The sequence below is a fragment of the Lynx rufus genome, unplaced genomic scaffold (assembly GCF_022079265.1).
Source record: "Lynx rufus isolate CCGP_SWC_20201006 ecotype Redwood Valley unplaced genomic scaffold, mLynRuf1.p SCAF_31, whole genome shotgun sequence".
NCBI lineage: Eukaryota > Metazoa > Chordata > Mammalia > Carnivora > Felidae > Lynx > Lynx rufus.
In genome coordinates, this window is record NW_025814847.1 from 5,149,710 (window position 1) to 5,173,320 (window position 23,611).

Genomic DNA, 23,611 nt, shown 5'->3' on the forward strand with positions numbered 1-23,611 from the left:
CTCGCTCCAGCCACAGGAACGACGGCGAAAACGTCAGAGGCTGTCCTCGGGGCTGGCGCTCCCTCTGCGGGGACGGGCTCAGTCATTTAAAGAGGGACATCCGCAAGTGAGACCCGGTGCAGGAAAAGGCAGCCAGACGGGGAGCCCCGCGGGTCGGGCCGGCTGCACCACAGCCCGGAAAGAGAAAGGCAGGCGGATGCGGGGCCCGGAGGCCCACAGAGCAGACCAGCTGACGGGCTCGGGTTACCCCGGAGGGCAGCGCTGGGTTGACACGAGGAAGAACTTGCTTCTTGAACAGACACTCCTCCAAAGAAGATGCACCCGTGGCCAGAAGCACACAGAAAGTTGCTCACCACCACTAATCATTACGGAAAAGCAAATCAAAACCACAGTACTGCCTCACGGCCAGTGGGACGGCGAGTCTCAAAACAAACAAACAAACAAACAAACAAACAAACAAAACCGGAAAATAACAAGTGTCATGAGGATGTGAAGAAACTGGAACCCTGTTCCTTGCTGATAAGAACGCAAAACGGTGCGGGGGGCGCCTGGGTGGCTTAGGTGAGCAGTTGAGCGTCTGACTCTTGATTTCGGCTCAGGCCACGATCTCACGGTTTGTGGGTTCGAGCCCCGTGTCGGGCTCTGCACTGCCAGTGCGGAGCCTGCGTGGGATTCTCTCTCTCCCCGTCTGCCCCTCCCCTGCTTGCACCTGCACACACGCTCTCTCTCAAAATAAACTTAAAGAAAGAAGAATGCTGGGGCGCCTGGGTGGCTTGTTCGGTTAAGCGTCCGACTTCGGCTCAGGTCATGATCTCACAGTTTGTGGGTTCAAGCCCCGCGTCGGGCTCTGTGCTGACAGCTCAGAGCCCGGAGCCTGCTTCGGATTCTGCGTCTCCCTCTCTCTCTGCCCCTCCCCTGTTCATGCTCTGTCTCTCTCTGTCTCAAAAATAAATAAACGTTAAAAAAAAATTAAAAAAAAAGAAAGAAGAATGTAAAATGGTGCAGCCACTATGGAAAACAGTCCGATAGTTCCTCAAAAGAATTAAAAATAGAGCTACTATATGATTCAGCAATTCCACTTCTGGGTCTGTACTCAACAGAACGGGAAGCAGGGGACCAAACAGATACATACACATCGTGTTCACAGCATTTTTCACAACAGAGATAAGGTGGAAGGAACCCAAGTGCCCGACCGCAGAGGAGCAGTTACGCAAGACGCGGTGTCTTCATACGATGGAATATTATTCAGCCTCAAACAGGAAGGAGATTCTGACACGTGTTACACAGATGAACTCGACGCTACGGAAACAGGCCAGTCACGAGGACAGACGCGCGGTGTCCACTTATATGAGGCCCGGCACCAGCGAAACGCATAGAGACGACGGCGACACCAGGGGCGGGGGCAGGGGCGCTGTTTAACGGGGACAGAGTTCCAGTTTCGCAGGATGAAGAGTTCTGGGACATGGACGGTGTGACAGCCGCACAGCGGTGTGGACGTGGGGACGTACTTTCTACCATTTTAATACACTTACAAACGGTTACCATGTAAATTTTAAGTTATGTGTACAAATTGCACCACGACTAAACATTTCTAAAGAGAAAGAACTTTCCAACAAAGCAATTTCTTGGAGCCGTTTGCGACCATCTGAATCCAGTGGTTGAGCGAAGAGGTGTGCGTCCGAAGCATTTCCCGCACACGGGGCTGTGCACAGCTCTCTCCCCTCGCAAAGGCTCCGGGGCCCCGGTCAGGTTCAGCACTCGGAAGATGAGCGTGTTTGGGCTCCAAGTGTGTACAAATCGAACCGTGGACAGGTCACCACAATCTAGCCTGAGGGATGTCCCAATGGATTTAAACGGTCCCCCTAAGTAAGAGAGAGGACCCAGGCCTCCCTCCCCACCCAAGTCTTTGCGGGAAGTAGGCTTTGGGAAGAGGGTCCGGCAGAAACCCCCCTGCTGCTGCCCCTGACGGACGGGTGACGGGAAAAGGGCCGGCGAAGATCTGAGCCTGCACCGGACGTTAAGCGCATCCAACTAGGAAGAGCCCACGGCGACTCGTCCGGCTCCCCCGGGACACGAAAGGCACGGGCCTCATGTGGCAAAGCAGGGGGGAAGGGGGATCGCCGCGTCTCTTCCGGGGGAAGAACACCAACCTCTGTGTGCGAGCCTTCCCCCCGGGGCTGCGGTGCGAGGACGTGCCAGCCAGGTGGGCCCGGGCAATCGCCTTTTTCCCCTCATTTCTACCTTTTCCTCTTTCTCCACGTGTCTTCAGTAAGCCAACGGGTACCGTATTCCCTTTTTTGTTTTACTTGCCTGGCATTTAAGAACAACTCATTTGTTTCGATTGTGCTTCTGGGGTAATGAGAGCTCAGCCGGAAGCCCGTGTGGAAGCCGTTCTATAATGGAAACACTGCGAACGATGGCGTGGGCTGCTGCAGTGGGTAGTGAGCTCTCCACCTCTGGAAGCATTCAACCAGAGGCTGGACGGCCTCTCTACGCACCGCGATCTGAGAAGTTCCTGCGCTGGCTCTGGGTCTGCTGAATCCTAATCGTTCACAGCAAGGAATCAAGATGTCTCAAGACATCTCAAATCGTTTCCTCAGGAAAAAGGCAAGGCAGCTGTGTCGGCCTGCTGCTCGGAGTTCGGGAGCACCAGCAGAACGAGGAGCACCAGGCCAAGCAGCTTCCTCTGCAAAAGCAGGACTGGAGACGGCCAGCGGGGGACACGGGCCGCTGTTCCCAGAAGCGCTGCTTTGCTCCTTCGCCGCGAGAGCGTACTAACTCGATGGAAACTTCGGAAGACAAGACAAGACACTGGGGGCACCTGGGTGGCCCAGTGGTTGAGCGTCCAACTCGTGATCTCGGCTCAGGTCGTGATCCCAGTGTCATGAGTTCCAGCCCCACGTCCTGCTCTGTACTGATAGTGTGGAGCCTGCTTCCGAGTCCGTGTCTCCCTCTCTCTGCTTCTCCCCCACTCTCTCTCTCTCTCTCTCAAAAGAAATAAACACTTAAGAAAACATTAACCATGCAGTTACTACACAATACATTCCAAAAGTATTTAATGTGAGAATGCTCACAGTATTCTCCCCCCCACTCACACACATATTTCAGGAAAGGAAAGAAACCTATGAAAATGTTCTCTCTCACTGGTTTTCTCTAGGTGGCAAAAATACTGATGATAATTTTTCTCATATTTTTGCAGAATTTTTCATGGTCTATCACAACCACAGTAATTTCAATCATTCCCCAAAGGCAATTATTTTTACCTGTAACATCTTTTTTTTAATGTTTGTTTATTTTTTTTTTAACGTTTATTTATTTTTGAGAGAGAGGGAGACAGAGCATGAACGGGGAGGGTCCGAGAGAGGGAGGCACAGAATCTGAAACGGGCTCCAGGCTCTGGGCTGTCAGCACAGAGCCCGACGCGGGGCTCAAACCCACAAACTGTGAGATCACGACCTGAGCCGAAGGGGGACACTTCACCGACTGAGCCACCCAGGTGCCCCCTAATGTTTATTTTTAAGAGGGAGGGAGACAGACAAAGCATGAGCTGGGGAGGGTCCGAGAGAGGGAGGCACAGAATCTGAAACGGGCTCCAGGCTCTGGGCTGTCAGCACAGAGCCCGACGCGGGGCTCAAACCCACAAACTGTGAGATCACGACCTGAGCCGAAGGGGGACACTTCACCGACTGAGCCACCCAGGTGCCCCCTAATGTTTATTTTTAAGAGGGAGGGAGACAGACAAAGCATGAGCTGGGGAGGGGCAGAGAGAGAGGGAGGCACAGAATCTGAAACGGGCTCCAGGCTCTGAGCCGTCAGCACAGAGCCCGACGCGGGGCTCGAACCCACAAACTGTGAGATCACGACCTGAGCCGAAGGGGGACACTTCACCGACTGAGCCACCCAGGCGCCCCCTAATGTTTATTTTTAAGAGGGAGGGAGAGACACAAAGCATGAGCTGGGGAGGGTCCGAGAGAGGGAGGCACAGAATCTGAAACGGGCTCCAGGCTCTGAGCCGTCAGCACAGAGCCCGACGCGGGGCTCGATCTCACCGACCGCGAGATCGCGACCTGAGCCGAAGTCGGCCGCTCAACTGACTGAGCCACCCAGGCACCCCTGCCTTTAACATCTTTTTAAAAACAGGAAATATTAGTAACTGTGGTTCACTAGCTACAGCTACAGATTCTCTGAGGCGCCCCAGCTGTGGGGCCATCCCCCCGCCCCCCGCCACCGCCTGCATCCCAGTGGCCGCAGGACGGCAGCACGCGTCGCCAGGGACCCACGGGCAGCACAGGAGAGGCCAGGCTGGCCCCTCTCCAAAGTGGCTGCCGTTTCAGCACTGGTTTGGGGCTGACTTTGCTAAGACCGGGGTACCCGCCCAAACCCCACTCGGTACCTGTCCACGGGGCGCCCGCGGCCTCCGGGCTCCACACGCTCCAGGAGCCGTGCCCAAACTCCTCCCGGGCCCGGACCTGCACCCTGTGCCTCGCGCCTCTCCAGGCGTCGTGGATGATGCAGTGATGCTGGAGCTCCTTGACCTGGGGTGGGGGGTGGGGGGAGGGGGCTCGGGTCGGCAGCTCCCCGGGGACAGCGTGCCCTCGGCGCCCCGCGCCCCAGCTGCACCGTCTCAGGCCCCGTGAGCGACTCGGCCGCACCGTCACCCCTGCGGCCCAGAGCGGGCCGGGCCCCCCGCCCCTGCAGGCGGAAGCTGTATGTCGTGCTCACAGAAGCCCGCCTGTCACACCCGCGGCACACCTGCCTCCCCCGGTCACACTCACCCTCCCACACAGAGCCTCGAAGAGGAGGGCCCCATGCCATCATTCCTGCCTGACAGACGGGACGACGGAGGCTCAGAACGGCTCAGGGACTCACCCACCCACAGCCACTCGGGCGGCGACTCACAAAGCAGGACCCGGAGCCGCGTTGTTCTTTCCAGAACCTTCCCACTGCCCCCGAGGACCCAGTGCCCTTCTCCGTCCAGAAGTCGAAGGAGAACTTACCATCCACGTTGTGAACGTCTTCGACCGCTCGGCCCGGTATCGGAGCTCAAACTGCAGCCTGTAGAAGTAGGAGTTCCAGGACGGGGGGTCCCGCCAGGTGACCCTGAGCCAGCGGGGGTTTCCGGGCACAGCAGTGACGGTGACATTGACAGGCGGGTCAGGCTGCACTGTGGGGAAAGAGCAGGCACGCTCGAGCCGAGCAAGGGAGCAGGCAGGACCCCAGCCCAGCCCCCTCTCCCTCCCCCCCTCCCCCAGCCCCCTTCCCCTCTGGCAAGTAAGGGCCCAGAGGCACCAGCTCAGCAGACCCCCCAGCCAGCCCCTCCCTGCCCCCCACGAACTCTCGAGGGGCCCTCGGTCAGAGGGGACGGAGGCAGCTGAGGGCGGGGGTCCCAGAGAGCCTACTCACGGATTCCGTAGCCCTCAAACGTTTGGGGATGGCTGGACTTGCTCCCAGCAGCGTTGCTGACGCACAGGGACACCACGTACAAGGAGTTGTCCCCCTCAGGGACGGCCAGCTGGCAGGAGAAGGTCTGCGGCCCCGGAAAGTACTGGCACGGCTCCTCCGAGTCTCCCATGGGGCTGGTCCCGCTGCACACAGGACACGCAGCCTCACCACCAGCTCCTGCCCCTTCCGGGAGGGGGGTGGGCAGCCGGGCACACCGCCTCCTGCAGGCCGAGTGCTCTTGACCCTTCCCCCCCTCCCCCGCCCCCGCCCCCGCCCCCGCCCCTCAGGGACCAGGACAGCCTTCACGGTCAGCGCGGGGATCCAGGCCAGGCCCGATCACGACCACTATCACCATCACGAGGAGGGAGAGAGTTTCTGGCAGGCTGACGAAACATTCACATATTCGAGGTGAGTCAGATCGGGGCCTACCTGGCTCGGAGGGCTGAGACTTCCCCGCTTACGACACGTGTGGGCACGCAAGGCCCCAGCAGCCACTCGCCCTGCCTCAGGGGGACAGATCACTGCTGATTCAGGTTTAGACCCCCGGCCCAGGGCAAATTCTCTCCTTCTGGGGAACCTGCTCCTGCGTTCCCAGTGGGAGTCATCGCCTCTTTCCCTCCAACACGATCCTACCTCCATCCGGGGTGGGGGGGTGGGGGGGGGGGGCTCTAGTAAGCGCCTAGCCCAAGACTCTTGCTGACCTCACCCAGCACTCGAGGGAAGGACCGGGGAGACAGAACAGGGGGTGAGGGTGTCCCCACGTGCACGTGCCTCTTCCCAGGGGCCCGTGTGATCCCCCCAGGCGCAGGGCCCTGTGGCGGCTCCCCTCCCCCTTGGTCACTTCAGGAGGGGGCCCAGGGGCCAGCAGCTGCTGGAGGGAAGCGTGAGCCCCCACGCAAAGTCCACCAGCTCAAGCGCCACCTGGGTCAGCCCTCTGCCCCGAGCAGGCTGCGCACGAACACCTGCCAGGCCCCAAACTGTCACCCGAACCACCCGGCTGTAGGTTCCAGATGGTCCCGATTCTCCCTATGGGCCGCGGTGCCTCTGCAGACAGGCAGTCTACACAGCTCTACGTGGAGCCCGAAGCATTAACATTAGCACGCGACACTCTGCAGACAGACCCGGCAGAGACCAGTCCCCCGGTGCAGTCACTGCTTGGATTTCCTGAAAACTCAGCTCAGACTCCCTTGCAAACGCCCGGAGCAAGGGCTGAGGCTCTGGGACCGAGAGGGACGAACCACAGGGTCATCTTCCACCTCCTGCCCCAGCCCCGCTCCCCCAGGCCCCAGCCTACTCCTCTCCAGGCCTTTCTAGTGGAAGGAGCCCGATAAAGGCTCCCAGTCAAGGCCGATAAGGAGCCGATAAGGAGCCGGCCGGCCGCTCTCCTGGCATTGGGACATCTCTCCCTGGGGGCAACGCCCAAGATCTGGCATTTTGAATAAAACCAGACAGGCTGGGATGTGATTCCTAGCAGAGCGACTACCAGCAAGATGGCCTCAAACAAGTTAATCAGTCTCTCAACCTCAGCTTCTCCGTCTGCTAAACAAGGAAAATGACCCCCACTGGTGGCTTGGCTGGAAGCGCGGCCCTGCCCCGCCCCGGCCAGTCCCCCGCTCCCTCCTCCCCACCCAAAGGATGACTTTGCATTGACGACAAGGATGTCTGGGAACCGCTGGCCGCCAGTGCCCCCCCTGGGGCCGCTGTGGGGGGGGGGGGGCAGTGAGGATGCAGACACACACCCCGACCCAGATACTCACAACTTCCTCACCAGAAGCGTGGCCCTGGTCGTCCCAGAGGGGGGGCTCCGAGGACCCCACTCACAGGCCACCTTGCTGAGGGGGCTCTTCCGGAAGCAGGTGATCTGGGGCTCCTCGGGAGGGGCTGAAGGGAAAGGGTGGCCAGCGTGAGGGGGGCACGGCCCTGAGGCCAAACAGCCCCCCCCACACACTCACTCATTCAATCTCTGCAACAACTCCAAGTAAGTAAAAAATTAACCACATTTGGGGCGCCCGGGTGGCTCAGTCGGGTGAAGTGTCTGACATCAGCTCAGGTTCTGATCTTGGATCTCGCCGTTTGTGACTTCGAGCCCCGCGTCGGGCTCTGTGCTGACAGCTCAGAGCCTGGAGCCTGCTTCGGATTCTGTGTCTCCCTCTCTCTCTGCTTTTCCCTCGCTCATTCTCTCTCTCTCTCTCTCCCAAAAATAAATAAATATTAAAAAAAAAACTAAAAAGGGGCGCCTGAGTGGCTCAGTCGGTTGAGCGTCTGACTTCAGCTCAGGTCATGATCTCATGGTTTGTGAGTTCGAGCCCCACATCGGGCTCTGTGCTGACAGCTCAGAGCCTGGAGCCTGCTTCAGATTTTGTGTCTCTCCCCCACTCCACCCCGCCCTGCCCCTACTTGTGCTCTGTCTCTGTCTTTCAAAAATGAATAAATGTACAAAAAAAAAAAAATCCCTCTAACAAGACAATCTCTAGCATTAAAGAAGTCTGCATGAGATCAGTCATGAAACATAATGGCTCCTAATATCAAGACAGTTGCCTGTTCCCAAGCAAGAACACCATTCAACAAGAACTAGATTCTCTACTCCACTTAGAGCAGTAAGATAATCTGAATCAAAAAAGGAAAGCAGGAGGGACCAAACAAAACAAAACACAGAATGACTTGTAGGTATTTCTGTTGACAGGAAAATTTTCAGACCAAGAAAGCAATTTCCTTGGGGCACCAGGGTGGCTCAGTCAGTTGAGCGTCCAACTCCAGCTCAGGTTATGATCTCGTGGTCTGTGAGTTCGAGCCCCGCATCAGGCTCTGTGCTGACAGCTCAGAGCCTGGAGCCTGCTTCGGATTCTGTGTCTCCCTCTCTCTCTGCTTTTCCCTCACTCATTCTCTCTCTCTCTCTCTCTCTCTCTCCCAAAAATAAATAAATATTAAAAAAAAAAAACTAAAAAGGGGCGCCTGAGTGGCTCAGTCGGTTGAGCGTCTGACTTCAGCTCAGGTCATGATCTCGCGGTTCGTGAGTTCAAGCCCCACATCGGGCTCTGTGCTGACAGCCTGGAGCCTGGAGCCCGCTTTGGATCCTGTCTCTCTCTCTCTCTCTCTCTCTCTCTCTCTCTGCCCCTCCCCCCCTCAAAAATAAATACAAAACATTAAAAAATTTTTTTTAATTAACCACATTTGCCAGCGAGGACACCGAGGGGACAGAGGTGAAGCCGTGAAGGAGGAGCGCTCCAGGCCTCCGGCTGTCAACCCGGCCTCGGGCAGCAGGGTGGGGTCCCTGTCACCACGAGGAGCCTCCTGCAGTCTCACTGCTGGCGGATGTCAGTGGGTCTTCCCCTGTAGGTGTCGGGCCAAAGAAGTAACAGCAGTTGGAAGGGACAGCTGGGGCGCTCTGAGCACACAACTGACCTTCCACCAGCAAAGGCACAGTTCCAGCCAGGCTGCCGTCGTCGCGGTAACAGGAGTAGTTTCCAGAGTCGCTGAGCTGCACCGACCTCAGGAGAAGCCTCCCTCCCACGCGAGCACCCCGTTCCTGCTGTGAGCCTGGGACCCGATTCCTCAGCAGCCAGTGAATCGTGGCACTGTCTCCAGGCTCCTCGCCCGGGCAGGTCAGGGTCACGTTGGCCCCAGGCCGGGCGGTCACCACATCACTCAGCACCTCTGGGGACGGAGAGGACACCCCGTAAGCCCACAGCAACCGGGAAGGACTCTGCTTCTGACCCGAGAAACCACAGGAGTCAGAACTGCCCACCTGTTGAGACCGCCCGCCGGCCGGCCCCCCGGGCCACAGCTACCTCGGCCCAATTAGGGCAACGGCCTCCCGGCCCCCACCCCCCGAAGCCGCCCGGCCCCCGACTCCCCGACTCCTTCGATTAGAAAACCCATCAAGGCTTGGTTTCTCCCGGTGTGAGTCCCCAGCGTGAGGCCGGGCGCACAGGGACTTTTCTGCCTCCTGGTCCCCCCCCCACACTCCCTGCGCGACTTCCTGTGTCAGGTCTCAGCCTGACTATCCCCTCCCTGAGGCCGTCCCTCAGCCCCCAGCTGGACTAGCCCCCCGGCTGCTGTCTCCCTCACGCTATCTCCCATCCCACACTGAGGGCGGCGGGTCCTTTCCAGGGTTTTCTATGTCGCAGCGTGGCTCTCGACTTTCTCACGTGCGGCGCTGGGTCATTTGCCCAAGACTCCCCCCGAGAGGTACTCGGACGTGTCACACGTGTCCTTTTGCTTCAGGACTGAACACACAGTCCAGTGTGTTTAAGCCGAAGGTCCCCCGACGGGCATGTCCGGTCCACATGATGACTTGCACGTGCGCCCGAATGAGGTTATGCTTAGAAGACCAGACCCACCCAACACTTTTTTTTTAAGACTTACTTCATTTTTAAGTAATCTCTACACCAAAGCGGGGCTTGAACTCATGGCCCTGAGATCAAGGGTCACATGCTCCAACCAGGCAGCCACGTTCATTTTTTTATTTTTAAGATTTTATTTTTACCACTCAACACTTTTCATCACCACATCCACAGTTCTACTTTTCCGTTTTCCACCGACAACGCGGCTCTGGGGATAAAACTTCACACGGACGTCAAGCTCACGCACAAATCGCCAGCACTGTGGGAAGGAGGACGAGACCCTGCCACGCGGACTGCCTGCTGGTGTGCGTGGTGCTTACAGCACCCTACAGACAGGAGGCCGCGTGCGGGACCAGGTGGAGGTCAAGGGCTCACGCTTTCACCGGCACCTTCACAGGACACTGTCCCCATCCCCAACCATGACCGCGAGACGGTGAGCCCCCGCTAGCACTCATCAAAGAACTTGGTAGGTGCTTAGTAAACGCTTAATGTAGGGTGCCTGCGAGGCACCCTCGGGCACAGGGGCTCCGCACGGAAAGCACCCCCCGCCCCCCCCCCGGTGCTGTGTTCCCACGTGCCCTGGGAAGCCCCACGCTGGGCAGCGGGGAGCCTGGCACAACCAGGAGACGCTGTGGAGCCGGAGGGAGCCCCCTTCTGCACTTGCCGGCTCTGGGGGTCACCTCCCCCCCCCCGCCCACGGAAGCTCCTGCCGCGTGTGGGACCAGCCTGAACGACAGGCTGTTCCTTCCCCGCTCGCTCTAACAATGGCAAAGCACTGGCAAGCTCAGAGAAATAGCAAATAAATAGGCTTTTCTTCTCGTCCACAAAAACAGAGCTCTGGGAGCAGCGTGAGGGCCTCCCTCTGACAAGGAGCTTGAGTAATGGTTTTCTGAATCTTTAAAACTGAGTCACTGGTTTGTTTTTTTTTTTTTTTTTTTTTTTAACGAGGGTGATTAATCATAAACCAGCTATTGGCAACTATTGCTTGTTCCAGTCCTTCTTCAAAAGATGTCTCTTCTAGGGGCACGTGGCTGGCTCAGTAGGTACAGCCTGCGACTCTTGATCTCAAGGCCGTGGGTTCAAGCCCCACGCTGGGCAGAGCCTACTGAAAAAAAACTGTGCGAGGTGTTAACTATGCTTCTGAAAGCAGTACGCACTGGACGGACAGACAGACAAGAAAGACCGACAGGAAACAAACATGCTGAAGCCAACCCAGCCACCCACTCAGCCCCACGCCTGACGAGGCTCTGAGCCGGGCCGTGGCACTGCGTGGCCGAGCGGCAGCCTCGGGGCCCCTGGCCTCCTGCCACGTCCACCCAGCCCTCCAGGGGCTGAGACTAGAGTGATCTCCTCCCGTCTTCCTGTACTTTGGGGATTTTCTACGAGCCGCGTCACTCTCAGAATGAACGTGTGCGGGTGCTTAAGACAAAGAAGCTGCGTAGCCTGGGTCTGTCCGAGTCATTCAGCCTCAGGAGGAGGGAAGGTGGGGCAGAGAACAAGGGGACAGGGGACAGGAAAGGGTGACAGTGGGCTCCTTCAGGTGGGGGAGAGTGCGTTGCCCGGCCCTCGGGCCCTGTGCTCCCTCACTGCCCTGGGGCCCTCAGCCCCGCTGGCCCCATCCCCTGGGCCACTCAAGGTCACGGTCCCTCCCCGTGTGCCTCTGTTTGTCTGCTCCCTGGAGCAGTCAGGAACCCCCCCCCCCCCGAAGCAAGTCTCCCTGAGAGGGAAGGGCCAAAGGAAGGAGACACAGCGGGTGAGCAGAGCGCCCCCGAGAGTCCCTTCTTGTTCAGTCGCTCCCCCTGCCCCCCGGCGATGGGGCGCCAGGCGGAGCTGACCCTGCGCACCGACACCGAACAGGCAGCACCCCTGTAGCACCTGCCAGCTGTGTGGGGCCAGGGCCCGCCCTCCTGAAGAACTCAGGATGGTTGTGCCTGTCCTGCGCCAGGCCAGAAGTGCTCAGGGAGCACTCACAGCAAACACCTACTATGCACCAAGCCTCCTCTTGGTCCACACTGCCATCCTCGAACCCCACACAAAACCCTGCAGGGAACCTACAACGGCCTGTAATACAGGCCGCCCTGACATAAACACCAGGATGTGTGGACGGATCCAGGGAGGGGACACTGAGTGGGGGGGGTCTGACCAGTGGAGCCGCAGGGAGGGGCATCCCATCAGGACGCAACAGCTGGAAAAGGCACCAAGCAGAAAGGCCACAGAGGGCAGCAGCTGGGGTCCTCAGGGGCCGAGACAGAAGCCAGGAGAGCAGGAGACTCCAGCCCCAGCCCCTGACGGGAGCCAGCCCTGTCTTTCCTTCTGTGTATCCTCCAATCACCTGGAGAACAAACCAGCTGTCCCCCCCCCTCCCCTCCAGCTCCACCAGGACGTGCCACAGAGTCAGGGGAGGGGAGGCGGGCAGTCCAGGGCCGGGAGCTTTCTTCCTTCTTCTCACGCCTAGTGTCAGACGCACGACGGCACCCTGCTCCCCAGCTTCCTGTGAAGGAAAGGGTCCCGCAGAGGCCACAAGACGTCACCGGGGCCCAAGATCTGAAGAGTGTCCGCTCCCGAAAACAAGCTCCAACATCTCCTCCCCGAATGCCAGGCACTTGTGGGCCGACGGGGGCAGCCCGGCGTGGAGGGGACAGGAGGCCCGAGCCCATCCCTGGTCTCATCAACGATTCACAGGCCCCGGGCCAAGCCCCAGGCTCTGTCTGTGAAGTCTGAAGGTCCCTCCCTACTGCCCCCACTCCTGCCTCTGGCATCTTGCCACGTGGGGTCGTCAGCTCTCGGAGGTCAGGAAGCACGTCTATCATCTGTCTCAGCTTGAAAACACACAATTGATAGATTTATTATTTAATAGCTGATGACTTTGCTGTGGACAGGGATGTAGCCGGACCCCTGTGCCCTTAGACAAATGCTTGTCTTCTCCCCGCGAAGCCCTAAGGGAGGGGGTCCACAGCCTCCCTGCCTCCCCTTCCTCAAGAGGAAGAGAGCTGAGGCCCTAGAGCCCCACGCAAGCCCACTCCCCGGGGCACTGGAGCCCCCTTGGGGAGGGGGGGGGGCTCTACGGCACAGCTCCGGGAAGCGGGGAGGAGCCCCATTCCAGACCTAAGGTCAGGTGCCAGAAACCGAAACAGCTTTGCTGTTTTTCTACTTTTTTTTTCCCTCCTCAAGTAAACTTGCAAATGTCAATAATCAGAAAAACATGCCCACGGAGATAAATTTCTCAACTCTGTTGCAGCTCGCGGCCGCTCTTGCCAGCAAAAACAGGCTCGCTTCCCCGCCCCACTTATGCAAGCGGTGAACCGGCTCCCCAGCGCACGGCCGCGGAGGACCCAGGCTTAGTGCACGCCTGCGAATCTCACCCCTGCTTTCTGAGCAGGGACTCGGGTCTGGCTGACCAGCCGGCTGGCACCACAGGACGGACTCCAGCCTCTCCGGCTGCAGAGGCCCAGGGTCTCAGAAGGGGTCGCGGAGAAACCAGGTCCCTTCTCGGCAATAAAGGCCTTGAACGGGAAGAGAGTGGCTGCTGCGAAGTCTCCAGAGGAACGTGGGTACCTGTGTCCAGAAGCGGAATTCAGTCCCGGGGAACCCAGAAGACGTCCCCAGTGCTCTCCGTCTACCAGCTGGAACACACGTCCTGGTCTCCACGTGACAATCGTAACGCTCACCACCGATCGTGAACTCAGCGGCTCACCCACAAGCCCGCTGCTCCTCACGATCACCTCGCTGGGAAGGCAAAGCCCGTCCCACATCACGGCTGAGGTGACACAAGTTCAGGGACGTTCAGGAACTTGCCCGATTCGCACAGCTATCGAGGGCAGCAGTCTGCATCGGCTCCAGGTGTGTCTGGCCACGCGTCTCTCTCCTCCGGGCAGGGGCCTCTCTGGGCCCCCCCCGGCTCCCCCTTCTCCGGGCTGCCTGCCAACCGTCTCTCCCCACTCTTCCCGTGCCTTTCCACCCATCACGGAGGCTGGTGGAGGGGAGCCCTGGGTGTGAGGGACCTGAGGGCAGCAGGACCCCTCGGCAGAGCCCCCCACCGGAGTAGTGGGTGCAGGGCTCTTACAGGAGTCAGGGGCCAAGCACCCTGACCGTCCCCCGGGGCAGCAGCTTGTGAGACCCTCCACGCACGCACACGCACACACACACGCGCGCGCGCGCACACACACACACACACACACACACACACACACACACACACTCCTGCTCTCACAGGGCACCCACTCACTGGCCTAAACTCCCCGGGACGCAGGGAGAGGCCAGCCACCTTCTCTAGCTCAGCCCCCCACCCCGCCTCTTCCCCTGCCCGCGGCCGCACCCCTCCTCTCTCTCGTTTGCGGTGCTGTACCTGCTTGTATTTGCCTTGTATCTGGCAGAGCCCTGTGTACCTTGGCTCCGCACTGTGACCACGCCCTGCGCGGGGAGAGGAGGCTCCTCAGGACCCACACAAAGGTGCTGCTGAACGCCTGGCCCGCGGACCAGCACCCGGACCAAGTCCTCCAGAGACAAGCCCAGGACCCTGCCCCGGCGGCCTCGGAGGGAATGTGCTGGCCCTGCCCAGGTCTGGCCCGGTCACCTCTCAGAGATTAGCACCCAATTAGAGGAAAAGATACGGAAGGGCCGCCCCTCAGGCCAACCGGGGCCTGGTGCCCACGGGCAGCAGCAGCGTGGGGGGGACTGGACCCTGCCGTCCGCCCCCCCGCCCCGGTCGTGTCCACCCCTCGGCCGGCCCAGAGCACAGCCAGTCCTGTCTCCGAACTCGGCCGGCTCGCGGATGGCACCACCAGGCGCCCCCCAAACGCTGCCCACCGCCCTCCACTCTAGACCTGTGGAACTAACGGTTTGAGGCGCCACAGCATGGTGGGGGGGGGGGGCCTGGTCGTGTCTGCTCCTCGTGTGAGGGGCAACCGCAGGGGCACGCCATCTGTGACAGTTCACCAAGCTGCAGGTTTACGCTGAGCACGCTGGTCTGTGCGTGAGGCACGGCCACGCACATTTTAATGAAGGCCCCAAGTCAGCTCCCAAGGTCCCACCGCTGCCTGAGCCCGGGCCTATGACCCCTCCCCACGCGGGCGCGCACACGCACCACGCACCTGCACACACACGCACCTGTGAGCCACAGCCATCGGTCCAGCTTGCCCCGCGTCCCCAAGAAGGAGGCGGCTCCGAACCGGCAGCAGGCAGCCGCAAAGCCAGGAAGGACCCCGGCCCCCCAGCCCCGCCATGTGCTGAGACAGGAGGACGCGGCATCGTGAATGGCAGTGCTCCCTACACCCATCTCCAAACTCCACGTGACCCTAATAAAAATACCAAGAGGAAGGTTTTGGACTGGACACACGGATTCTAGAGTTCAAGCGCAGCCAGAAGGATTCTGAGGAAGTGGAGGGAGGGGATGGGAATCAGCCCACCACACCTGCAAGCCACAGTTGTGAGAGCAGCAGGCACTGGCACTAACGGACTGAAGCACGAAAAAGACTAGAAGTGGTTCAGAAATAACAACCCCAAACAGCTTAGTCTGTCTGCACTAACGAACCGCACACTTTAAAATGGCTAAGATGAGGGGCGCCTGGGTGCCTCAGTTGGTTAAGACTCCAGCTCTTGATTTTGGCTCAGGTCATGATCTCTCGGTCATGTGATGGAGCCTCACGTGGGGCTCTGCACTGACAGCACAGAGTCTGCTTAGGATTCTCTCTCTCCCCCTCTCCCCGGCTCACACTCTCTCTCTCAAAATAAAAAAATAAACTTTAAAAAATAAAATGGCTAAAATGATAAATTTTATGTGTACTTTTTTTTTATAATTTTAATTTTTTTTTAACGTCTATTTATTTTTGAGACAGAGAGAGAGCATGAACGGGGGAGGGTCAGAGAGCGAGGGAGACACAGAATCGGAAGCAGGCTCCAGGCTCTGAGCCATCAACCCAGAGCCCGACACGGGGCTCGAACTCACCGACCGCGAGATCGTGACCTGAGCTGAAGTCGGACGCTTAACCGATTGAGCCACCCAGGCGCCCCAAATTTTATGTGTACTTTACCACAATTTTTAAAAATTAGTTCATGGGGCACTGGATGGCTCAGTCGGTTGAGCGTCTGACTTCAGCTCAGCTCTTCGGCTCAGGTCATGACCTCACAGTTCTTGAGTTCGAGCCCCGTGCCGGGCTCTGTGCTGACGGCTCGGAGCCTGGGGCCTGCTTCGGATTCTGCGCCTCCCTCTCTCTCTGCCCCTCCCCCACTCACACTCTGTCTCTCTCTCTCTCAAAAATAAACATTAAAAAAATTTTTTAAAGTAGGATACAAAACCTAGACATCGTAAAAGAGATTGATAAATCTAACTACAGTAAAAATAATCTGCACGGCAAACACCATCTCCCCCCAAAAAGTCAAAAGACAAATGACAAACTGGAGAAAAATATTCATAACTCACATCATAACGTCCTTAACATATGAAGAGCTCCCATAAACAATAAAAGACCCACAGCCCAATGAACGCGAACACACAGGCCACAGAAACAGACGAGGCAGACGTCTGTCAAACATGAAAACACCTGCACAGTCTCACTCAGATAAAGTGAACGCGAATTAATTCCACAGACACCATTTTCCACGGAGCAACCAGCTCAGTAACACACTTGGCAAAGGTGCAGGGGCCACAGCCGTTCTCCCCTCGCTGCTGGGGGTAGCTGCTATCCTCTCTCAGAATTACAAACGCACACGCCCCGGGACCCGCGTTCGCCCCGCGAGGAGTCTGCCCTGCGTGTCCCCACACGCCTGCACCAGGAGGGGCGGGGCTCGTCCCCTGCAGCCCTGCAGACAGCAGCACAGCGAGGCCGGCCGTAAGCAGGGGCCTGCGAGAGGGACCCGGCAGATCCACACAATGAAACACCGCAACATTCACGAGCAAGTTCTTTGTCTGAACTCTCTCCTAGTCCACCGGGTGCGGGCTCAGGGGCCAAGCCCCAGCCCCGGCCGTCACTCACAGCCGTGAGCCTCCTCTTAGCCTCTCCATAAAATGGAAACATAAGAACACCTCCTTCAAAGGCCGCGTCGAGGATTACACTAGATGACTGCGGTGAGAACCTCAGCGCTATTTTCCAGATGCACCTGATCTCTCCAGAAACGCAAGCAGTGGTAAGTGCTACACCCGCTGCCCGAGCGTCTCTCCCCTCTTCCGCTGCAAAGTCCTGCTGTGGCCTCCCCTCCTCCCAGCCGGGTGCGCTCTCAGAGACACCCATCAAGCCCCACTTCCGGGTGAGAAGTCTCGTCCGCCTCGGCTTCAGGTGCCCTGCCCCGAGTGGGCAGCAGCAGAAGGCCCGGACCACCGGCCCCACGCAGACCAGCTGCCTCTCTTCGGGAAAGCTCGCCGGTAGGGACCACGCTTGCAACGGTGTGGGAGAAAGTGACGCGGACGCCCACGAGGGAGGGGGCGCTGTGCACCGTTCAGTCGGTGAGAGGAGGCAACGGGACCCTCCCTCTGGGCCACAGCGCGCTGTCTCCGCCACACCCACGGCATGGTGTTGCTGAGTCTCTGACGAGGATGCCGTGAAGAGAAGGTGACCTTGGCATCCTTGCACTTCGGGGGCCGGCGGGGGTGGAATCGGCAACACACACGATTTAGTGCAAAGAGCAGGGTTCGGAGTCTCGCCTGCCACTTCCCTGCTGTGTGAGCTCGGGCAGGCTGCTAACCTCTCTGAGCCCTATTTCCTCCCACCCACTCAAGGATACTGCTTCAGCAGCTCCTCACCTCTGTCCACTTTTGGTCTGTGCCGCATCACTCCCGTGAGCATGCAAGCGGGCTGACAGTCCGGTCATCTTTCTAGAAATCCTTTTGCTGGATCCCACTCGTCCGGCTAAGGCGCACTCCATTTCTTCACCCCCTTTACAGCTAACCTCCTCACAAGAGGAGCCTACGCCCGCGGTGCTGTTTCCCCACTCCCGTCCGCTCATGAATCCACTCCAGGCTTTCCGCCTCCACCCAAGTGCACTACTGTCCCAGCCGTCCTCACAGGGCTTCCAACTCTCCTGGCTGCCCCTCACCTCCTGGGTCCCCTCCTCTGCCAGCCTCACACGCTCGGCCGCTCGGCCGGGCCTCTCCTCTCCAGCTACGCTCGCCCCGCGTGAGGCCGGCCACTCTCAAGCCTGGGTAGAACACGCGCTTTTAGAGACTCCCACATTCACACCTCGAGCCCGGTCCTCGTTCCCAAACCGCAGGTTCCTGCATCCCATCTCATCGGCGTCCGTCATCGGTTGTCTGATAGACGTCTCCATTCCGGCGCGTCCAAAACCGACCTCCGGATCTCCCCTCCAACGAAACGCGCCGTCCTGCGGCCCACCCCACGTGCGCCAGGGGTCCAACCCCGGGGTCCAGCGCCTTCGGCTGCCGTGAGGGGTGGAACCGCGCACACCTCTCTGTGTAACCGTTACTGTAACACATTCGGAGGAGAGACCGAAGCATGCTTCTCAGGAAGGGGACTTGGGAGCTGGAGGGAAACCGAGAGCAGGTGCGGGGGAGGCAGCCTGGGTGCAGGGCCTCGGGGCCCCAGAGCAGAGCCAGCAGAGGGCAGGTGAGAGCGGGGGGCCTGCTAGGGGCAGAGACGTCAAGCCTGGACCCGGCACCACCTGGCACCACCTGGCCCTGCCCGGGGCTGCAGACCTCTCTGGATCTCGAGCCCAGAGAGCAAAGCACACAGGTTAATCATCCACAGGAAGCTCCTGGGGCTTGGTGGGGGCGGGGGGGGGGGGGCCTGAGAGCTAAAAGCCTTCCTCCATCACTCCAGGCCTCCAGGTTCTCTTCTAAAGACTCCTGCCACGATGGCAGTTAATGATGCGACATTTAGCACTTCCTGTCCAGCTAGTGTCCCCAGGGAGCCCTCTGCTCCAGGCCCTCAGGATCAGAGAGCATCACAGCGCTAAAGAGGACGGACTTTCCCTGCCAAACTGGTGTCTAAGGGATCCCTGAATGCTTTCGTATTCCCTTCAGGCCCTCATCCAAATATCATCCTCTCCGTGAGAACTTCCCTGGCCTTCCCTCAGAAAGGTCCACGCTATAGGCCCCTATATCTACACACAGTTCCAACCCCCTCTTACTCTTCCTCCTTGGCCCTAGTAACCATCATATTATGTATTAAGCTCACATCTCCATAGGATGAAGCCCCAGTGAGCCAGGATTTTTGTCTGTTTTGCTCATTTTAGCATCCACAATTCTGAGAGCAGCATCTGGAACAGACGAGGAGCTCAAAATACTTTTTTCAAGGGGCGCCTGGGGGGGCTCAGTCGGCTGAGCATCTGACTCCTGGCTTCGTTCGGCTCAGGTCGTGATCTCACGGTTCATGAGATCAGCCCCAGGTCGGGCTCTGCGCTGACAGTTCAGAGCCTGCTTGGGATTCTCTCTCTCTCTCTCTCTCTCTCTCTCTCTCTCTCTCTCTGCCCCTCCCCCGCTCTCAAAATAAGTAAACATTTTTTAAAAGCTTTAAAAATACTTTTCTCAAATGTGTGGATTATTAGCTATATATTCTTCAGCACTTGCTCTGCATTATGGACTGTTCTATACACTCTGCATAATATCTTCTTTCCTCTTTACAACCACCCGCTTAGCTGCTACAATGATTTCTATTTTCTAGATGAGAACAGTGAGTCTCCAAGAGGCAAATTCACTCACACAAACTCACATCATCTCTACACGGCAGGGCTGGGCAGAGATCTGTCCCCACGCCTGAACCATCACTGGTGACGGTGGGCTGTGTTCAGGCGGAGAAGAGAAGGTCCAGAGAGGGGTAACGGAAGAAGCAGCAGAAAGGGTCCGGAAGAAACTGTTTCGTGGTCCACAGCAGCAGCACGTCCCGCAGAACTTTCTGCCGTGATGGACGTGCTCTGTGTGCAAGACGTCGGCCACTACTCACAGGTACCACAGAGCACCTGACACGTAGCTAGTCCAACAAAGGAACTACATTGTGTGTGTTATCTTGTTTCTGTTTTTGTTTTTTTGGTGGGGGGGGAGGGGAAGCAAGCACACACACGAGCGGGGGAGAGGAGCACAGGGAGAGAGAGAGTGGAGCTTGGTCCCAGGACCCTGGGATCATGACCTGAGCCAAAATCAAGAGTTGGCAAAAACAGAAACAAAAAGAACCAAAAAAAGAGTCGGACACTCAACTGACCGAGCCACCCAGGCACCCCAAGGAACTACATTTTTAACTGGACTCCATTGTAATTAATTAATTTAGTTTATTTTTTTATGTTTATTTATTTTTGAAAGAGAGAGGGACAGAGCGTGAGCAGAGAGAGAGGGAGACAGAGAATCTGAAGCAGGCTCTAGGCTCCCAGCTGTCAGCACAGAGCCCGACACAGGGTTCAAACCCACGAACTTCGAGATCATGACCTGAGCCAAAGTCAGATACTCAGCTCAACCAACTGAGCCCCCAGGCAGCTTCAGTGTCACTGATGTAAATATAAATAGACACACCTGGTAAGTGGCTGCGGGACAGGGGAAGGAGGGGAGAGGCGAAGGGGGTGCATATCTACAGCAGTGAGCTCCCCGCCCCGGGCTGCTCCCGGTTTGGTTTACCCACCTGCACCTGCTGCCTGGGGTCCCCTCGCCCCTCAAGGAGCTTCCTCTCTGCACCCTCCCCCACCCCAGACAATCTGTCTTTGGGAAGTTGGTACCAAAGGCCTTTAGGCAGCTGGATTTTCTCAGCCTCTCTCTGGGATTTACATTTGGCCATTTTCAAGCTCCTTTTAGGGTGGAGTCTGGGTAGCTGGTCCCACACAGGCCCCACAGGGCTTTACGCGGACTCAGCGTCTGCTGCGACGAATAAACAAGGGCAGAGGGAAAGCGGGGAGAGATTTCTGGCAACTAGAAGCCTGGCTTCAGCTCCTCAAGCACACCCTTCCGTGGGTCATCCTCAGACCCGCGACTCACAAACAGTATGGGTTGGAAAGGACTGTTCCTGAGCCTCACTTCCAGATACTTCTCTTCAATAAATCTAGGGTGGGGAACGGGACTTGGCCAACGCGCGTGCACACACGCGCGTGCGCACACACACACACACACACACCCCAATTCTGATGCAACCAGCCCCAGTGCTACCCTTCTGAGAAATACTGATTCAGGGTGAGGCTGGGAACGGGGGGACACCGGGGGCAGGAAGAAGGCGCCCTAAAGGGGAGTTCAGCAGTTGAGAAAGGACTTTTGAGAGACTTGGAGTTGTACGTGCTTGTTTTGTGTGCCAGCTCGCTCTGCAGAAGGCGGAGGGAACCTGAGTCACCCGTGTCCAGGCCTTCCACGCCCAACACCTGAGTCCCCGCCTGTCTGGGCCCCAGGTTCACCTGAGCGGTCCTGTGGGCTCCGGGCTTAGGCTCGCGGGGGCAGCGCTGGCTGGCGGGGGAAGCACGCCTCCTGGCTACAAGAGCCGCTCCTGGAGAAGCAGCGGGGCTCCCCCTCTAACTCCGCTCCCTCCAGCCTCTGCTGCCCCCTCACTTCCCCAAAGCCAGCGCTTCTCAGCCATCTGCTGTGCGCTTCCTGTACGGTGTCTTTGTGTCTCCTCTCCAGCTCGCGGGCTGCGTGGGTGTGGGAGGAGAGCTGGGTATTTTCTACTTCTCGGCATTTTCCTTCTGAGCTGCGCTTTCACTTCCTCCCCCAGTTCTCAGTTCTGCCTTTCGTGGGCCGCCCAGGCCTGGAGACCACCCCGCCCGTCCCTCTGGAGCACCAGGGGATAGAGACTGACTGCAGCGGGCGGCCCTTTGCAATGCCCAGCGGCCAGGCCACTTAGGAGCCAGAGGGCACAGAAACCGCAGCAGGAAGCTTCCCCGGGGCAGGTGCCGTGGGGTGTGGTGTGAGGAGCCAGACGCAGGCGGGCCGGGGAACCTTGCTCCCCCCCGGGGGTGGGGGGAGAGTGCGGCCTCAACCCTGCCCGGCACACCTCTGGCACCACAGCGGACAAGCCCAGGCCTCACTTCCCTTCCCTTGCCCCTCCTGCCCCCGTCCTCAGCCAGCAGGCAGGGCTCTCAGCTCAGCTCAGGCAGAGGACTGGCTCTACTGTTGGGAATCTCGGGCCCGCCTCCACCAAGGGCCTGACCGCATCCCATCCCAGCCTCTCTGAGCCTGTGTCCGCTTTGGATCGAAGTATATCATATATATATATGTATATATATGTATACATATATATATACATATACACGTGTGTATATATATGTATATGCACGTACACGTGTAACGTGTATATACATACATATATGTATATACACATGTATATATATATGTAAATATATGTTTACATTTAGTTATTTTTGAGAGACAGAGAGAGAGCACAAGTGGGGGAGGAGTAGAGACAGAAGGAGACACAGAATCCAAAGCAGGCTCCAGGCTCCGAGCTGTCAGCACAGAGCTGGACGCGGGGCTCGAACTCACAAACCGTGAGATCATGACCCGATCCCCAGTCAGATGCTTAACCGACTGAGCCACCCAGGAACCCCAGGAACCAAGTATATTTCAGATCCAGCAGAGAACCAGAACACATGTGGAAGGTACCTGAAGCCTCGGTCAGCAGTGGCTGCCACCTGCAGGGGTTCCCAGTGTGTGCTGAGAAGGGGGGCCCCTCCATTCTCCTCTGTGCAGCACAAGGGGCACCGCCGTCCAGAAAGCAAAGCGCTCACCCCCCTATAGCTTCTGGAGTCCCCTCTCCCAGCAGAGAGACGGCTGGGCTGAGGATGTCTGCCCGGGACAGGACCCACCTGCTCCCAGAAACCTGCAAGCCGCTCCTCAAAGAGGCCCCCATACCCGAAAAGAAGTCTCTGGAGAAGCGGTGGCCGGAGAGCCCGGACACAACTGGGCGCGTGGCCAGAACCCATGGACGGGCTTGGCTGCCAGGGGCCGATTACAGTCAACAGGAGCAAAAGTGTCCGCTGCCCTCTGCCCCGCCCCTCCTGTCCTCTGGCCAGGGAGCCCAGCGTGCGCCAGCCCCAAGGCTCCCGACTCCCCTCCCGGGCCAACCTCGCCACCGGGGTTAAATTCCCGGGCCGGCGGCCGCGGGAGGTGCCAGCCCCCTCGCAGTCGGGGCTGTGACTGACACACACACACACACACACACACACACACACACACACACACGCGTGCACCCGGGACCGAGGCGGAGGGGGAAGGGCCAGCGACGCGGCCCCCAAAGCCAACGCCGAGAGCGGCGCCGGTGCCCCGGCCGCCCCCGCGGGAATGCGCCCCCCTGGGCCTGCGCCGCCCCCCACCCCGCGTCAAGACCCCCGGGGGCGCAGAGAAGGAGGTTCGAGACGCGGCCCCCCGACCACACGCCAAGTCGGCGGCCACGGAAGAGGGGTGCCGCCCCCCTCCCCCGCCCCGCCGGCCGCCCCCGCCCTCCAGGTGCGCGCGAAGACCTTACCCGGCGCGGGACAGCCCCCGGGGGTCAGGGCGGCCCCTGGCGCGGCCAGCAGGGCGGTGAGCAGCGCGCAGCGCAGGGCCAGCATGCTTCCTCCGCGGCTGACGCGCCGAGGTCCCGGGGCGGCGGGGCCGGGCGGCCGGGCGGCCGGGCGGCGGGGCGGGGCGGGGCGGGGCGGGGCGCGCGGTGGGGCGGGCTCAGGCCCCGAGCGCGGCCGCCGTCCCCCGGGTCCCCGCGCTCTCCCGGCCCGGGCTCCGCGGCAGCGTGACTTCCCGCTCGCACATGACTCAGCCGCCGACCGTGCCGGCCGCGAAGGGAAGCCCTGGCGGAGCGGGAGCGGGAGCGGGAGCGTCCCCGCCGGCCCGGGGCGCTGTTGCGAAAGCCGAGCGCGCGCGCCGCCCGTCGGGGAGCCGCTTCCGGCCGCGAGCGCCGCACCTGGGCCGCGGGCGACTC

At 59.2% G+C, this 23,611-nt stretch overlaps 1 protein-coding gene across 3 annotated transcripts in view; it reads right to left on the bottom strand.

Moving 5' to 3' along the window:
- The window catches only part of IL6R (interleukin 6 receptor), a 52,939-nt gene extending 29,659 nt beyond the window's left edge, over nucleotides 1–23,280 (bottom strand). Inside the window, exons 1-6 of one of the 3 annotated variants that reach the window (XM_047092742.1) lie at nucleotides 23,162–23,280; nucleotides 8,845–9,096; nucleotides 7,200–7,323; nucleotides 5,404–5,585; nucleotides 4,998–5,164; nucleotides 4,394–4,535 (exon numbers count right to left, since the gene is read on the bottom strand). In XM_047092742.1, coding sequence (XP_046948698.1) covers nucleotides 4,394–4,535; nucleotides 4,998–5,164; nucleotides 5,404–5,585; nucleotides 7,200–7,323; nucleotides 8,845–9,096; nucleotides 23,162–23,246 — 952 coding nt within the window. In that variant the 5' untranslated portion in view covers nucleotides 23,247–23,280. Of the gene's footprint in view, nucleotides 1–4,393; nucleotides 4,536–4,997; nucleotides 5,165–5,403; nucleotides 5,586–7,199; nucleotides 7,324–8,844; nucleotides 9,097–22,299; nucleotides 22,474–23,161 lie in introns of those variants that run through there. The other 2 variants (XM_047092740.1, XM_047092741.1) reach the window with 2 other exon arrangements.
- Nucleotides 23,281–23,611: the final 331 nt, after the last annotated feature.